This window comes from Chionomys nivalis, chromosome 25 (genome assembly GCF_950005125.1).
Source record: "Chionomys nivalis chromosome 25, mChiNiv1.1, whole genome shotgun sequence".
NCBI lineage: Eukaryota > Metazoa > Chordata > Mammalia > Rodentia > Cricetidae > Chionomys > Chionomys nivalis.
The window spans coordinates 28,141,461-28,158,656 of NC_080110.1; the positions used below are offsets into that span (position 1 = coordinate 28,141,461).

A 17,196-nucleotide genomic window follows, 5' to 3' on the forward strand; every position below is an offset into this window, starting at 1 on the left:
TCCAATACAGGGTAGCCTTCACTCTCAGGTAACAGCAAGGAAAGAATTCTCAAATAAGAAAAAAGTGCTCCTGAGCTAAGTGTGGTAGCACGGACCTATATCCCAGCCCTCAGGAGGCAGAGACAGAAGAATCACTGCAAGCTGGAGGCCAGCCTGGTCTACACATAGTAAGACTCAGTCTCCAAAGAAAACAGAAAAGAACTCACAACTACATGAGCAAAGAAAAGAAGATATAAGTTGCCAGTTATATTATTTATAGAAAGATAATCCCCTGGCTTTAAATAGATATGTACATACAAATATGAACAAACTTAAAAAAATACAAACCCTTGGCTCATAAGGGGCCCTCTGGGAACCCCTCCATTCTTCCCCCTCACCCAAGGGCACAGGGCATAAGTCTGCTTTTTAAAAATTAATTAATTTTGGCCATCCTTGCAAAAAACAAGCCTGAAGTTAGGTGGTGTCCCATAAAGTGAAAGTCAGAGGAAAAATTCAGTTTCCACTCTGAATTCTGTATCTCCAAAATTAGGACTACATGCTTTTTCTCTTAGCTAGTACATCAGAGTAAAGGGGGAGGAACCCCTGAAATGGGTTAAGAAATAAGATACACTCATTTAAAAAGGGGTGTGTTTCATTTGCTCTGAGAGCAAATAATAAAGGCATACAGAGCCCAGAGAAGTCACCAGTTCCCACACCTTAGGAACACACTAACTGGACTAGGTCCAGCACTGACTGGACTAGGTCCGACCCTAAGTTCTTTGCTCTGGCCACCTCCTTTTTCTTTGGTATTGTCAGAAGACAAGATTCAGTTCCTAGGTGTTGGAGAAGAGGGAGACTAGGTCAATGACTTCCTCTAAGTACTGAGTGAAAAATTTAAATTTTTCCCTTTTTAAAGTATTTAAAAAATAAACAAATCAAATTCCATCCTGTGCTGTACACAGCCCTTTTGACTCCCTGACATGGATTTGAGGAAGGAAGAGAAGGGTGTCAACGTTGGAAGGGCCGCCTCACTTTCTTCCGCCGTTTAGGTTTGGCTTCTCCCTTGGGTACTGTACTGTTGGGCTTGGAGGTCGAAGTGGCCCCAGGGCCAGGCTGAGGCGCAGCAAAGAAGTTCCCATTGGACATCTGCCCTGGGGGTACTTGAAAGATCCGGCTCAAGAAATCCTGCAGGTCAGCAGGAGGGGCCTCTGGAGTGGCCCTGAGGGAGAAAAGATAAAATGAGGCAGGAGCCATAACAGTCAGCTACCAAAATTAACTACACTGGGTCAGTTCCCAAACCTAGAGAGCTAGGCTTCTGAGACCATACAGATGAAATAGTGGTTAAATGAGAGAAGCATCACCCACCTCTGCCGACCACTGGTACCTGGTACCCGAGAACCAAATGAGATATGGTAAGGAACTCTGTGGGTATCTGGAGAGATCCCCACACGCTGGCATCCAGCCCACTCTGCAAATAGAGATTAATTACCCAAAACATCCATTCATAGCAAATGAGATAAAGAAATATGATCTTGTATTTAGAGGTCAGAAGTGTGTGTACCTGTGATATCATAGACCTTTCCATCCATCAGTGCAAAGTAGGTGATCTTGAGGCCCAGCATGCTTGACTCTGCCCAAAAGTCTCCCTCCTCAGCAGGATGCAGCCTATTACACTCAGCACAGTATCTGGCATTCTTAGGTTCCCGATCCATTTCAAACCTCCTGCAATCCAACACATAATTCCTTAATGCTCTTCAAGTGGTCATTACTGTCAAATACGACCATACAATAAGTTATCTTTACTCAGCTATAATATCTGCCTAGTTTGAGGCAGGGTCATGGTATGTAGCCGAGGCAAGACTTGAACATATGCTTCTACCTTAGGCTCCTTAGTGCTGGTACTACAGGTATAGTTCCATACTCTGTTTTCACATTTCTATATTTAAACTATGTTTTCTTTCTTTGATGTCTTATTAGCATATAACACTTACAGACACTGACGGCTTTAATTCTGTTTCACACATGTGTACAGTGTACTTTGGTCCTTTACCTCCTATCACCCTCTCTCTTACTCCCGCTGATACCCTCCTCTTCCCAACTAACAATCTGCCCTCATGTCCTGGCCTTTGTTCATTTGGGGGTGGTGTAGTGACTTAATCAGTTTCATTAGGGTTGCTTACAGGGCATGGGCACCTTACCAGTGCTATACAACTTAAAAATTTTTCTCTCAGGGGTTGGAGAAACGGCTCAATGATTAAGAGCACTGGCTGCTCTTCCAGAGGTCCTGAGTTCCATTCCCTGCACCCACATGGTAGCTCATAACCATATGTAATAGGATCTGATAGCCTCTTCTGGTGTGCACAAAGACAAGTCACTCATATACATAAAATCAGTATTTAGGAAAAAAAAATTCTTCCAATAACTTTTAACTGCCTATAAATCCTCAAAAAGGTAAGGCCTTGTGAACCCTTTACTGATTATATGATATATATACCCCAAAAAGCCATACTTATGCTAAAGATTTTTACAAAGGTGATTGATTAGAACTAATGCTGACTGTAGGACTTGAATATTGCATGTCTATAGCCAGATTACCTTGGACTGTCTTCAGCCCCTTTAATCACCACTCACTGTCCACTGTGTTTTACCTTACAACCTTGTGACCATTAGGTAAATCCTTTGGGTACACTAACAGACCACTAGCTTCCAACTCAGCAGGCTACATGTGAGGCCTACCTGATATTCCCATCAGTGGAGTTAAAAAGTATCTTGAGGTTGGAGAGATGGCTCAGGGGTTAAGAGTGCTGTTGCTCTTGCCAAGGACCCAGGTTTAATTTCCAGCACCTACATGGTGGCCCACAACCATCAGTAACGTTGCAGGAGACCCAACTCCCATTTCTGATTTCTGCAGGTACCAGACACACATGATGCATATATATACATGCAATCAAAACACTGTACACACATAAATAAATCCAAAAGAAAAAACTTTAAGTGCTTAATTTATAAATTTTGCTCTTTATCTATAAAAATATGATTAGTAAGATGGCTCGGTGGGTAAAGGCATGTGCCACCAAGCCTGATGACCTCCGTTCATCCCCAGGGTTCACATGGTGGAAGGAGAGAACTCCATCAAGTTGTCTCGGACTTCCACTTCCACACCTCTCTGTATACAGACATGCTTGTAAGAAAGCAAATATACATATATAAATGTAATTTAAAAGATTAAGAAAAAAAACCTCAGGAGCTGGAGAGATGGCTCTTACAGAGGACCTGGGTTTAATTCCCAGCACCCAAGTGGTGGTTCATAACCATCCATAACTCCAGGTCTAGAGAATTTGATACCTTTCTATTTTTTAAATGGATGGAATCAGTATCATATTTTATTTGATTTTTAAATTTTATTTCTTTTATGTGCATAAGTGTTTGTATGTCTGCGTATCATGTGCATGTCTGGTGCCCTTGGAGGTCAGTAAAGGGCACTGGGTATCAGATCCTATGGGACTGGAATTATGGATGGTTGTGGCCACCTACCATGTGGCTACTGGGAATTACCTGGGTCCTCTGAAAGAATAGTTAGTGCTGGGGGCTGGAGAGATGGCTCAGTGGTTAAGAGCACTGGCTGCTCTTCCAGAGGACCTGAGTTCAATTCCCAACAACCACATGGTGGCTCACAACCATCTGTAATGAGATCTGGTGCCCTCTTCTGGCGTGCGGGCATACATGGAGGCAGAATGTTGTATATATAATAAATATATAAATAAGGGCTGGAGAGATGGCTCAGTGGTTAAGAGCAATGCCTGTTCTTCCAAAGGTCCCGAGTTCAAATCCCAGCAACCACATGGTGGCTCACAACCATCTATAATGAGGTCTGGTGACCTCTTCTGACCTGCAGACAGAATATTGTATACATAATAAATAAATAAATATTAAAAATAAATATATATATAAATAAATTAAAAAAAAAAAAAAGAATAGTTAGTGCTCTTAACCACATCTCACCAGCCCTCAATGCCCTCTTCTGACCTCCTCCAGCACCAGGCACACAGGTAGTATGCATACATACTGGCAAACTCACATAAAATACAAAAAATTGTAAAATATAAGTAAATAAAAACTTCCTGAAACTGTGAGCATGTTTGAACAAGATTAGGCATATAACCAGAATCTATGTTCCCAGGCTAAGGCATTCCTATGTGGCTACCGAATTAACTTTTTTTTTTTTTTTTTTTTGGTTTTTCGAGACAGGGTTTCTCTGTGGCTTTGGAGCCTGTCCTGGAACTAGCTCTTGTAGACCAGGCTGGTCTCGAACTCACAGAGATTCACCTGCCTCTGCCTCCCAAGTGCTGGGATTAAAGGCGTGCGCCACCACCGCCCGGCCCGAATTTAACTTTTATTCCCTTTTGGTGAGATGGGAGCTCACATAGCCCACCTGGCCTTGTGATATATCGCTGGGAATCTTGAACCTCAGCTCTTCCTATTTGCACATCCTGAATGCTGGCATCATAGTCATGTGTCATCACACCTGCTTTATGAGAGCTGTATTTTGGCATCAGCGGTTGAAATCCTCAATCTTTTTATTTTAAAGATTTGTTTTCAGCCTGGCAATGGTGATGCATGCTTTATCCTAGCACTAGGGAAGGAGAGGCAGGTGGATCTCTGTGAGTTTGAGGCCAGCCACATCTACAGAATGAGTTCCAGGACAGTCAGGACTACACAGAGAAACCCTGTCTCCCAAAATAAAAATTAAAAAAATAAAAGAAAGATTTTTTTTGTATACGTTTTAATATATGTGTGTATGCATGTAAGTACGTGTGCATGACTGCTGATGCCCTCAGAGCCAGAGTCTGGCTAGTGCTGCAGTTACAGACAGCAGTGAAGCATCTGCTGGAGGTGCTGGTAGCAGAAACCAGATCCGCTGGGAAACAGCAAATGCTCTTAGCCATGAGCGACCTCTCCAGCCCTAAATCCTCGGTCTTAGTAATAGGGCAGACATGCCAGACTTGGGGTCTTTTCCCTCATCGTCTGTGCTCCAGTCATCCACAACACTCAGAGGAAGGTCTTTGGCTACCCAATCACTAAGCTGCGGCTGTCATACTCCTGTCGTCCTGTTTCATACCTATGCTTTCCTTGGCATCGGCTACACATCATAGTATTCATTGCCTCTTTGAGGTCATCTTGTAGCTTCGACAGAAACTCATTCACTGACCGGCTCAGCTCATTCTCCGCCATTCGTTTCCTAAAAGGAGAAAGGCTTTGTAAGTCAGGGGATTAGGGTACAAAGAAAGACAGACTGGATGCCTCCTCAGCAGTGGTTCTCAACCTTCCTGATGTTACGATCCTTTAATACAATTCCGCATGTTGTGGAGACCCCCAGCCACAGTTATTTTTGATGTTACTTCATAACTGTGATTAATGTCTGATATGCAACCCACCTTAAAAGAGACATTAGACCCACAGATGGGTCACAGTGCACAGACTGAGAGCCACTGCTGATGTGGGATTCCTCTCTGTATGCTATGAATATGTTTTATTACTATTGGTTAATAAAGAAGGTGCTTTGGCCTATAGCAGGGCAGAATATAGCCAGGTTGGAAGAGATATAGAGAAAGAGTAGGAGGAGTCAGAGAGATGCCATGTAACTGTCAAAGGAGGAGGGCACCAGAACCTTAACCAGTAGGCCACAGCTTCGTGGTGATACACAGATTAATAGAAATGGGTTAATTGAAGATGTAAGAGCAAGTTAGGAATACATCTAAGCTATTGGCTGAACAGTGTTGTAATTAATATAGTTTCTGTGTGATTATTATTCAGTCCGGGCAGCCAGAAAATGAATGTGCACTGCTCTAGAGGCTGCTGCCTAAGCTAAAATGACAATTTAAGTTCTTTCTGCCTCAGAGCCTCCACCCACAAGTTCAGAGCCTTCCACTGAGAATTTCCCATCCACTTCCCCTGAATTTTCCCATTTTAAACTCACAGTTCATACTCCTTCCGCCTCTCTGGGTTGCTGACAATGTCCCAAGCTGCCCGCAAAACTTTGAAGGCTTCTTCAGCCCTGGGATGATGATTTTTATCAGGATGAACCTACCCAAAATACAGAGAACTGATTCATCATAAATCAATCCCAACCCTCCCCCATTTCAGGTCCTGAGTGTGTGTGTGTGTTTGCGTGTTTAAGAGCATATCTATATATAAAATTTTCGTCAATTACTGTAGCTTGTGGAGAGATCTGAGTTTACATCTAGGCTTTCAAGCTGTATGGCCTTGAATATTTTTATCTGTTATAGATTTTTAAGAGGATTAGGTATAATATATATGAAGACACATGGGAGATGGTTCAGTGGGCATTAGGACCTGAGTTCAAATCCCCAGAACCCACATAAAAGTGGACCATACAGAGATCGTGTCTATAATCCCACCATTCCTACAAAGAGATGGAAAACAGAGACATGAGAATCCTCAGAAGCCAGCTAGTCTAGGATAAGCAGTAGAAAAACAATAAAGAGACCCTCTAGACAAGGTAGAAGGCAAGGCCCAATACCTGAAGTTGTGCCCTGGCCCCACCCCACATATGTGACCTCATTCACAAACAACAATTTCCATATCTGGCACAGAATCTAGCTCTAGGGTGATCTGCCATCCCAGTTTGTCTGGAAGTATCCCAGCTCAGCTCTGAAAGTCCCAGACAAACAGGGACGGGTGAATCACCCTACCTGACATTTAAAGCCCTTGCATTTTAGTTTGATTAGCACTCTTAATATAAAAGTTTCCAATAGGTTACAACTTCAAACTCATCTTTTTAAATTTCATGTTTTCTTATCTGGCAGAGTGTGGTGGCACACATCTTTGATCCCAGCTCTCTCAAGGCAGAGACAGGCAGATCTCTGTGAGTTCAAGACTAGCCTGATCTACAAAGCAAGTTCTAGGACAGCCAGGGCTGTTACAGAAAAACCCTGTCTGGAAACCACACACACACAAACTTATCCAAAGTTGAAAGTGATAGCACAGTCTAAACTCCAAGCAGTTGGATCCTGAGTTTAAGCCCAGTCTCCCCTCTCGGTAAGCTCTTAGCTACTGCTCGAGCACCAGGCCTACCCATCTGCTGCCCTTCTCCCTGCCATGACAGTCATGAACTCACTCTCTGAAACTGTAAGCAAGCTCCTGTTAAATGCTTTCTAAGTTGCTTTGATCATGGTGTCTCATCGCAGCAATAGAAAATTAACTAGGAGACCTTAATATCCAAAACTTTCTACTGGTCTGCCTTTCTGCCCCCAAAATTATTAAGATCTCAGAAGTTTTTTACAAGGGCGGGCGGTGGTGGCGCACGCCTTTAATCCCAGCACTCAGGAGGCAGAGGCAGGTGGATCTCTGTGAGTTCGAGGCCAGTCTGAGCTACAAGAGCTAGTTCCAGGACAGGAACCAAAAGCTATGGAGAAATCCTGTCTCCAAAAAAAGAAAAGAAGTTTTTTACATTTTCAGCCTTTCTCCACAAGAAGCCTTTATCTTCCTACAGCCATCTGCATTACCCAAAAGTACAGAGATGAGTCTTATCACTGCTTTAAAAAAAATGCTTTCAAACTTCACAGTCTCAAGCTGATAAAACAGCCTTTTAAAGGTATTCATATGGGGGCCTAGGCTATAGACGAAAAGCCAACAGAAATTCTAGCCCAGAACAAGAGAGATTTTTTTATTTTTGGGTAGAACTGTGTATATAAGGGATGACCATTCAGTCAAGTCAGCCTCAGATGCAGTTTTACACACATTACTTATATTCATAATGTAGTTTTAGTTGTACAGAAATAGCAATCTCAGGGCAGGGCTTCAGCTCAGGTGCAGAGTGCATGCTAGAATGAGCAAGATTCTGGGTTTGACCCTCAGCACTGCAAAAAAAAACCTCATTCTCTCAAGTATACAATACATCAAAACTCCCGCCTACCTAGGTAACAAAAGCAACATATCTTCATGCACATATGTGACATACATGTCTCTCTTATGATTTATGCTCCTTTTTTTCTTCCCTTTCATATTCTGGGTTGCAGTGATATTTCATTTGTATTTTAATAAATAAAGCCTGGAGTTCAGAGACTAAAACAACTGCTCTGGTCAGCCTTACACACCAGGCAGTGGTGACACACACCTTTAATCCCAGAACTAGAGAGGATTATATAATGGGAGGAAACAGCTTTCAGACACAGTCTTATTCTGAGATTCCTGGAGGCAGGATCGCCATTTCGGACTGAGGTAGAGGTAAGAGTCAGTGGCTGGCTGTTTTGTTTTTCTGACCTTCAGGCTGAACCCCAATTTCTGTCTCTGGATTTTTATCGTGCTACACTGGGTCTTAAAATCCCATGGACATCAGAGGGGCAGCACTTGCCCAGCGTGCACAGGTCCTGGACTCCACCCTCGATCTCACAAGACAAAAGAAGCGGTTTTCGTTTTCCTGGTCCTGGAATAACCACTGGCATGCACAACCTGAACACTCTCACTCGAAGTCCACACTTGCCTCTCTAGGAGAGGCTGGTTTTCTCCATGTTTAAAATCTCCTGTTGGGGCTGGAGCATCAGCTCAGTGGCTAAAATACTTGGTATTCTTGTAGAGGACCCCAGTTCTCACATGGTAGCTCACAACCATCACCAACTCCAGCTCCAGGGGATCCACACTCTTCATCTCCTCGGGTACCAGTTCGCACGTGGTACGTGTGCATACATGGAGGCAAACACTCATACACATAAAATACATCTAAAAAGATAAGTTCTTGCCAGGTGTTGGTGGCACGGGCCTTTAATCCTAAGGAGGCAGAAGCAGGTGAATCTCTGTGTGTTTGAAGTCAGCCTGAATTTGAGATCTACAGAGCTAGTTCCAGGACAGCCAAGGCTACATAAGAAATCCTGTCTCAAAATAAATAAATAAATAAATAAATAAATAAATAAATCTTTAAATTCCTCCTTTTCCATTCATGGTGATGCACATTTATAATCCCAGTACTTTAACAAAACAAAAATTCCTTTGTTCAGGTGAGAGCAACTGAGATACTGCCTGTCTGGGCCTCCTCACTATCCTAAGTAAAGGATTTCATTTAGCTATTGCAAAGTGAGTGAGTTCAACCCTGTCTGTCATATGACCCCGCCCCCCCCCCAAAAAAAACCTCAAGACAAGAGACTTTAAATGGGGAGAAAGTAAGCTCCCTAGTCAGAGACGTCCATGACTCCTTTCTAAGAATGTCTCCCTTCGCTTAGCTAGGAGTAGAGGCAAGCGCCTGTAAACCACAGCACTCAGAATGGAGGCAGGAGAATCGTGAGTCTAGATGAGCCTGTCTACATAGTGAAACTCGGCCTCACAACAAAACAAAGGAATGCAATCCTTCAGCTTCAGTAAAACTGGAACAGAAAATACATAAGAGGAACAAGAAGCAAAGGATACTCACCATCACTGCTAGTTGCCTATAGGCCTTCTTTAGTTCAATATCTGACGCTGTAGCTTCAACCCCCAGCACATGAAAAGGGTTTAGTTCATCCTCAGGAACCCCAGCCATGGTCAAAAGTCTGGCTACTTCCTCTTCTGGCTGGCAGCAGCGCCCACTAGCGGCAGGCGCATTACCTTGCTTGTTAGTCCTCTGCCTGACCCAAGGCAACTCCAGCCAGTTCCACTGAACTAATCTTACCAGCCGCTGCCACGGTCTGCTATCTCGCAGCAAAGTCAAGCAACGATGCAAGGCTGGAGAATCCAGCCAAGAGAACAGCCGTGAGGTCTTATCCCTCCAGCCTAACCGGTCACCCAGTCCCACCAAAAATCGCCAGCCCAACTGTAGACAACCCAAAAGGAGGGCAAGAGCCAGGAGTAGGAAAGCACCCACGAGCCTAAGAAAACGGGTGACTAGCCCTGCTGCAGAGTAAAAGCTCTGGCTTAGAAAATGGACCATCACCTGAGCCCAGTCCCCCAATCTCCCTGCCCAGGCTCCCACCCAAACTCGAAAAAGGTCCAGGTCACTGCCTTTCAGCTGCCTGCACGCATAGATGAGATGGCCACAAGTTTCCACGCACTCTCCTACCAACACCAGAAGTTCAATCAGCCACCAGAAGCCCGCTTGTCCGAGCTGACATAGTTCCTCCACTCCCCAGAGCCCCAGGCCTCTGCGCTTATCTGCCTGATTTCGTTTTCGGCCCAGCCGGTGACGACCAGGGGACCTGGGATCTCTGCGTCCACTATCCCGAGTATCCTCCTTGGTCAAAAGACGGTGTCTCTGCTTCCGGGACGGGGGTTTCTTTCCACTGGACACACGTGGAAAGTCACTGGGAAATTTAAGAGGTTCCTCCTCGTCATCCTCTTCTAACTCTTCATCTTCCCCCAAGGCTGGAGAGGTGCAGTGGTGGCAGAAGCTGCTAGAAGAGCCATCGCCTTCCTCGGAGAAGGTCCCTTCAGGGACTCCAGGGCTTCCCTGGCAGTTACAAGCAGGTGGAATGGAAAGAAAGGAAGGGCTCCCATCTTCCTGGTACCCAGTCTCGTTCTCTCTTGAGAGCTCCTGGTCCACTCCTGACTCTTCCGAAGACGCCTCACTGTCATCGGGGTACCCTCCTTCCCCAGGTGGTCCTGGACCCCTCGGAGGACCATGGCTTGGATCCGACCAGTGGGCTGGGTGTGGGGGCTGTGTGTACTTAGGACCAGAGTGCTCTGTGAAGCAGCGTGTACCATTCGGAGCAGTCTCTGTTGAGTTCCTGAGTCCTGAGAATGAAAGTATTTCAGGGTCCACAGAGGGTCCTGATGTCCTGAAGGAGGTATCACCGCTGTGATGGGCTCCACACAACCCTCCTTCTCCGGGGTGCTTCTGGGCCATGACCCCGTGGCTTCCTGAGGATTTTAGGTCACAGCCATCATGAAAAGTTCTATTGCCTGCAACAAAGTTATCAAGTTGGGAATGGTCAAGAAGAGAACCAAGAGACAAAGTTAAACAATGTACCCACTCCCACTACCGCGTAAATTCAAATTCTTTGGGGGCATTACTAACGCTGACAATAAACTTGAATTAGGCTGACCACAAACCTGCTTGCACCAAACCTCGACCTCAGGAACCCCCTTACCCCCGAAATTTTAATTTTTCTTCTTTCCCCTCAAGAAGCTAAACTCTTCAATCTGGAAACTGGGGGTGGGGGGGTGGGGGGGCTTACCGCAAAGGGTGTGGTCGGGGGGGTTGGGATTACTCTTAGAAAAAAGACTGCCTTAAAGAGAGAGGCCGCAATCTGTTAGAAAAGGGTGGGGACAGTACAGATTAGGAGGAAAAGCTCAGGGCGGAGCTTAAGAGGTGCCCCAGCAAAAGACCACCCGAGAACCCACCGACTGGGTCCAGGAGCAAAGGCGACGTACCGAACCGCGGCGGTAACTCCTCCCCCTCGAGCAGCTGCGCCTGAGGCCAGGGGGAGCTACGAGAGCAGCTCCCCCGGCTCCGCCTCCCGCTCCGCTTCCGCCTTCCGTCCCCGCTGCGGCCGCTGACTTCCACTTCCGGGGTCACCGGGGGAAAAGACGGGAAGGAAAGAGAAGAGCGGTTGGCGGAGGCGCGAGCCGGCGCGGAGTCAATCGAGGGGGCGGCGCTAGAGCGTCCTGGCCCCGCCTCTTAAAGTGCCCTCGGCTGCCTTGCGGGCCACACGGGTCGCGCGGCGGCGAGTGAGCAGCCGAGGTCCGCTGAGGCCTGCGGCTGTGTTCCTTGTCCCTGCTGAAACTGGAAGATGAAGGGCAGCCGCCGGTGCACACATAGTCTGTGGCTTGCAGACAGCCAGAGTGCGCAGGGGAGTCAGCGCCCTCTGCGCTCCCAGACCCGGCCAGAGAGGAAGCGAAGTGTGCGTTCCGGACTGGCTCGCCCCTTGACTACACGCGACACTCCTCTCCCGGACCCAGCCGGCGAGCTCCCATGCCGCTGATCCGCCCCCTGGGGACGCGGCGCACGGGCCGGGCCAGGGCTCCGGAGCGAGGCTCCGCGGGACTCAGAACCCCGCGCTCATCTGCATGCTGCTTTGCATCTCATTTACATAGTAAGCTTTGGGTCGATGCCCGCACGCGCCCCCACCCCTACGCAGACCCTTGTGGATCCTCTGCACGCACTCCTGAAGCCTTACAGTTCTGTCATTGTCCCTGCCAGGCCCGTCTTGCTCCGCAAGTTTTTTTTCACCCATGAACACCCCCACCAGCACTGGTAAAAACCCTTCCCCGCATCCTGGATCCGACCACCCGGTTCTCCAGAAGACAATACTCCAATTCTCTGGGAAGTGGGAGAAACCAAGCTGGACTTGGGGGTGGAATGGGACCCCATTGGGACTTTGAAAACGTCAAATTGTCGATTAATCTCCTCAGCATTCAGACACCTTTTATCTTAGTCTTGGTGGGAGTCCCAAAACTCTCCATTGTTTGGTTAGGGGGGCGTCCCTGGTCCTGGGTTAGGGAGGTAGGTAGCCTGAGTTCCCCCCACACACAGGGGAGGATTGAGGGGGCCCGCCCCGTGATGTCATCCCCCCCCAACACACCCTGTCTCCTTCCTCCACACACACACACACACACACACACACACACACACACACACACACCCCTACCCCCAAGCTACTTGCATTTAGCTCACAAGGTTTGGCTCGGACTTGCAGGCGTTTAGGGAGCACGGAGCACAGGGGACCTGGCGGGGGATGCCTGTGGCCAACAGCCACCCCTACGCCTAGGACCTGGGGCTGGGATGAAGCTGGAGGTCTAAGCAGTTCCACCTTTTGCTCTCCTCAACCCTGGAGGGTGGTGAGTAGTGAACCCCCTTCCTAACCTCTCCTTGTTTAGGGTCCCAGACTCTTAAGCGATTGAGAAGAGCCCCACGAGTTCTCCAGTCCAGCCCCTAGCCTGGGACTTCAATATCCAAAAGACAGCAAAAGGAAAAGTTTATCGGCATCACCCTGCTCCCACAGGGAGCTTGCCAATGCCACCCTCTCCTCAGTGATCCCTCAGGATCAGAATTCAAATCCCATTGGCAGCCTGGGCATGCCAGGATGAAAGGGTGGGTGGAACAATTCCCATGCGTGTCTGAGGCAAGTAGCAAGTGGATACCAGGTTGGGCGATGTCGGTGAGCCAGGCGCCTGCTTATTCCATGTAGGGCCATGGGATTTGGACTGGCTGTATTCGGCTTTCCCCCAACCCCATCTCGGCCTAAAGCCAAGACTTCAAAATCTTGACAGGGTAACTGGGTGACTCTTAATTCCTTATCTGAAACTGTTAACTCTCTATTCCCTTGCTTCCTTGAGGGTTGCATTTAGATCACAGGGTTTGGGCTCCAACTTACAGTTTAGGGAGCAGCAAGCACAGTGGCTGGGTTGGGGTGCCTACAGCCAATGGCCACCCGTGTCTAGGACCTCTGGGCTGAGATGAAGCTGGGAGTCTAAGCAGCTCTCCTCAGCCCTGGAGGGTGATGAGCAGTAGTCCAGGGACCCTAAGATGACTCATTCTCTCTCTTCCTTCCTCTCCCTGTTTTATTAACCCTGCCCTGTCCGATGCAGCAGGGGGTTGGTATTGCATCCTAAGTGCAGATGAGGGGTTGCTTTTTAGTTGGACAGGTCACGTTTCCAAAGAAATGAAGGTACGGAATCCTCAAGTCATGGTTTGTGTTCTCTTCCAGGTTTACCATCCCCTACCCCATAGTTATGGATGGATGAGAGAAGCTGACCTTCCACTCTGGGACCATCTTCCCTTCTACCATGGAGAAAGCCTTGTTGCCCCTGACCATAACATCTGACCCAAGACCCTTCAATCAACAGCCTCCGGACCTGAGATGTGCCTTGGAACCCCAGGACAGCCTTGAACTGGCGCCTGCTCTTGTGTGTGCGCTTTGCTGCTGCTTTGGAATCATCTACTGCTGCTTCGGTGAGGGCAGGGCCTGGGGGGCAGCTGCCTGAGACTGTTGTCCTCAAGAATGATGCCAACTTTCTTCCTTGTTCCGGCCACTCCACCTCCTCTGTCAGAGTTTTCCATACTGCCTCTGCCAGCCTCTCGTCTCTGTTATCTGCCTTTCTTTCGTCTCCTACCTCAAAATCCCATTCGCGGTTGTCCTCCCCACCAGAGATTTCAACTTTCCTCAGAGTCTGAGTCAGTCTGTGGTGATTTGGCATTGTCCTTTTTTCTCTGCACAATGTCATTCCACCTCCTGCTTTCTCCACCTATCCCCTCCACTTCTGAGTGTCCTTATTCAACGCTGGGCTAGTCCTTCTCTTTCCCTTGCCTAGAGGTCCCCATGGTATGCTGTTTCTGGCTTCTACGCCTTTGATTAGCTGTTCCTTTCCCAACACAGCAGACCCATCCCTGTAGGACCCCCTTTCTGCCTCTCAACACCTCCTGCCTCCCTTCCCAGGCTACCGCTGCTTCAAGGCAGTGATGTTTCTCTCGGGTCTGCTGTCAGGAGCTCTGGTGATCTTCCTTCTGTGCCACAAGGAGCGAGTGTTGGAGACACAGTTGAGCCTGGAGGTGAGCGCAGGCATCGCGCTGGGCATCGGACTCCTCTGCGGCCTGGTCACCATGCTGGTTCGCAGCGTCGGGCTCTTTCTGACTGGTCTGCTGCTAGGTCTGACCCTAGGTGCTGGAACCTTATTGGGCACAGAACCCATCTACCAGCCACGTTCAGCCTGGGTGCCTATCGGTGGACTGATGGGGCTGGCGCTGCTGGGAGCCCTGCTCACACTCCGGTGGCCACGCCCGTTCACGGTGCTAGGCACTGCCCTCCTAGGCGCTGCCGTGCTGGTGGCCTGCGCTGACTACTTCTTGGAAGGGCTGGCACTGGGCACTCGGCTGAGCGAACGCCTGCAGGCGCTTCCAGAATTGCTTCCTCTTTGCTGGTATAGCTGGGTCTTACTGGGGGCCTGGCCAATCTTGGGGGCTCTTGGGACACTGGCCCAGTGGAAACTCATGGCTGAGGAACGCGGAAGCCACACCAATGGTGAGTTGGTACAAAAGCAGCCAACCTGCCTCTACTGCTATCCCTGGTTCCCACACGTGAGGGAAGGGAAAAGAGGGAGAGATGAGGATGGGGGAGGAATCCCATGTCAAACAGGGCAGGCACTGAAGGAAAGCTAGAGTTGAAATAGCCAAAGGAAGTCTGGGTAGAACAAGAAGAAAGCTCGCCAAGAGATGCGGAAGAGTAACTTAGGACTCTTCCGAGAGGGCAGAGGACCCAGAGAGGGGAGGAGGAACGTGTAGAGGAAATTCAGTGACTAAAGGGAAGCTGAGGCTTGAGAGCCCCACAATGGGAAGGCCAAGTCGGTCTCTGTGGAGTGTAATTCTGTTTGGACTTGGTAAAAAAAAAAAAACCCTTGAATCTGTATTGCCTCCTCCCCAGCAGTGGTCTTGAGCCACCAGAGAAGGCATCTCCAGCTCCTTCGGATCCATCAGCAAGAAGCTAAGTGGCATCGGAATCCTTCTGGAGTGGGACTGTATGAAGGCAGCTATCAAAGTCAACTTTCCCCCAATATCCGGAGCCTTGGTGACAGTCTGGCTCCAGTGAGTGGGAGGGTGAGGTACCCTGGGGAAGATGGGTCAGAGGGCATACAGTGATGGCCAGCGTGAGCTTAGGGTCTGACCCAGAACCCCCTTCTACTCTCTCTGGCCTGTGTCCACTCAGCGTTATCTCCAGAGTCTCGGTGAGGCCACGGGTCCCCACACTGTCCTGGACCTGGGTTCTGACTGCAGTCCCACTGTCCTCTGTCCATCTTCTCATTCCGCCCAGACCTGAGCCTAAGCCTCCGGTAATGCCGCTACCGAGTAAGGGCAGGAGATTGCTAAGTGGACAGGGCCTGAGCCCACGGGACCCACACAGAGTTCCCTACCTCTTGGACTTGGAGATAGTCTCTATCCCCAGACTAACCCTTTTAAAAGTGGGCAGAGAGAATTCTTATAAAGATGGGGAAGAGCAATACAGCACCTACCTCTTTCAATGGTCAAGGTGCCCTGGTCCCTAGAGACACTGGCTCCAAACCAAGGAGATTTACCCAAAACAGCTATTTAAAAAAAAAAAAAAATTCCTATAGTGCTGAGACAGAGCCAAGAGTGTTGTCCAGAGTAGGCAAGCGTCCTACCACTGAACTACAGCCATTCCCAAATATCCATTTAAACGTCCCGGTGTGCCTTACTGTGGTAAAATACAGGGCTGTGTTGTAGGACCTGTAGAAAACCGAGGAGCCCCTGAGGCATTTCACAGTTTCTTTGAGCCGGGCGGTGGTGGCGCACGCCTTTAATCCCAGCACTTGGGAGGCAGAGGCAGGCGGATCTCTGTGAGTTCGAGACCAGCCTGGTCTACAAGAACTAGTTCTGGGACAGGCTCCAAAACCACAGAGAAACCCTGTCTCGAAAAAACAAACAAAAAAAAAAAAAAAAAAAAAACAGTTTCTTTGATAGGGAAAATGGCACAGAAGTACTCTAAGATCCTCCAGCTCCCAGGTTCCTTGGGGGTACCTGGACTTCTGGTTGGCCTTTCTCAGTGGACCCCATAGTCTTGAGCCCCCTCTACCTCAGGGGAATGCAATCCTCCATGGTGCTTTCTCCTCTCTCTTCAACGAGGGGAGACCACAGAATCTGTCTCAGCTCCCCTCTCCAAGAGCTGGCTCCTTCTCCAAGAAGAGAGCATTGGCTTGCATGCCTAATTCTTGCCTTTTTGCTCAGAGAAACCTGGGCTTCAGGGCTACATGGTAGTCAAGTGCCTTCTGCCTCCACTAACCCATCCTAACGCTCCCTCCTCTGACTCTCCTGAGCAGGGTCTGCTTCCTGGTTTCCCAGACAGTATGAAGAAAGACACATCCCTCCCCCAGCAGCAAATCTGTAATGAGAGGGGGGAAGAACAAGGGAACATGGGAATAAAATGGCTTTGAAAATTCAACTGGGAAGCTGGACCTCTCCCGTAGCTTTTTACTTTCTTTACACGGCAAAGCAAAGGTGATCAGGCTGTCCCTAAAGATCTGCTGTGGCACCTTTATCATGTGTCACACTCTGTATATGATGTACGTATACACATGATACACATATGTACCCAGACAGCTCAGCTCTCAGGAACACGAAGTTAGCCTTTATTAAATACAAATGTGTCAGACTCCATCAGTCTGACATATAACATTTCACCTATAACATTTCATCTAACATAACAAACCTTATAACATTGAGATTGACCTTATTTTGTTAATAGAGAATACAAGGATTTCCAGGGGTTTTTTTGTTTTGTT

The 17,196-nt window shown here is 48.2% G+C and overlaps 2 protein-coding genes across 8 annotated transcripts; one reads left to right on the forward strand and one right to left on the reverse strand.

Annotated features, from left to right (window-relative positions):
* Window positions 1-233: 233 nt before the first annotated feature.
* On the reverse strand, window positions 234-13,299 carry Dnajc14 (DnaJ heat shock protein family (Hsp40) member C14). 4 transcript variants are annotated; one of them, XM_057757600.1, is made up of 8 exons: window positions 13,281-13,299; window positions 11,338-11,469; window positions 9,404-10,866; window positions 5,957-6,063; window positions 5,099-5,218; window positions 1,541-1,701; window positions 1,345-1,447; window positions 234-1,198 (listed from the first exon to the last, which is right to left on the reverse strand). In XM_057757600.1, exons 3-8 carry the CDS (start codon window positions 10,808-10,810, stop codon window positions 988-990), a joined length of 2,109 nt encoding a protein of 702 aa, XP_057613583.1. In that variant the 5' UTR covers window positions 10,811-10,866; window positions 11,338-11,469; window positions 13,281-13,299; the 3' UTR covers window positions 234-987. The 4 variants fall into 4 exon arrangements, with proteins under 4 accessions (XP_057613583.1, XP_057613581.1, XP_057613580.1 ...); XM_057757598.1 differs by lacking the exon at window positions 13,281-13,299 and adding an exon at window positions 12,084-12,154; XM_057757597.1 differs by lacking the exon at window positions 13,281-13,299 and having other exon boundaries at window positions 11,308-11,581.
* LOC130866292 (transmembrane protein 198-like) lies at window positions 11,589-17,109 on the forward strand. 4 transcript variants are annotated; one of them, XM_057757603.1, is made up of 4 exons: window positions 11,589-11,999; window positions 13,614-13,858; window positions 14,343-14,924; window positions 15,324-17,108. In XM_057757603.1, exons 2-4 carry the CDS (start codon window positions 13,693-13,695, stop codon window positions 15,536-15,538), a joined length of 963 nt encoding a protein of 320 aa, XP_057613586.1. In that variant the 5' UTR covers window positions 11,589-11,999; window positions 13,614-13,692; the 3' UTR covers window positions 15,539-17,108. The 4 variants fall into 4 exon arrangements, with proteins under 4 accessions (XP_057613586.1, XP_057613587.1, XP_057613588.1 ...); XM_057757604.1 differs by lacking the exon at window positions 11,589-11,999 and adding an exon at window positions 12,106-12,160; XM_057757605.1 differs by lacking the exon at window positions 11,589-11,999 and adding an exon at window positions 12,554-12,744 and having other exon boundaries at window positions 15,327-17,109.
* The last annotated feature ends 87 nt before the right edge of the window (window positions 17,110-17,196 follow it).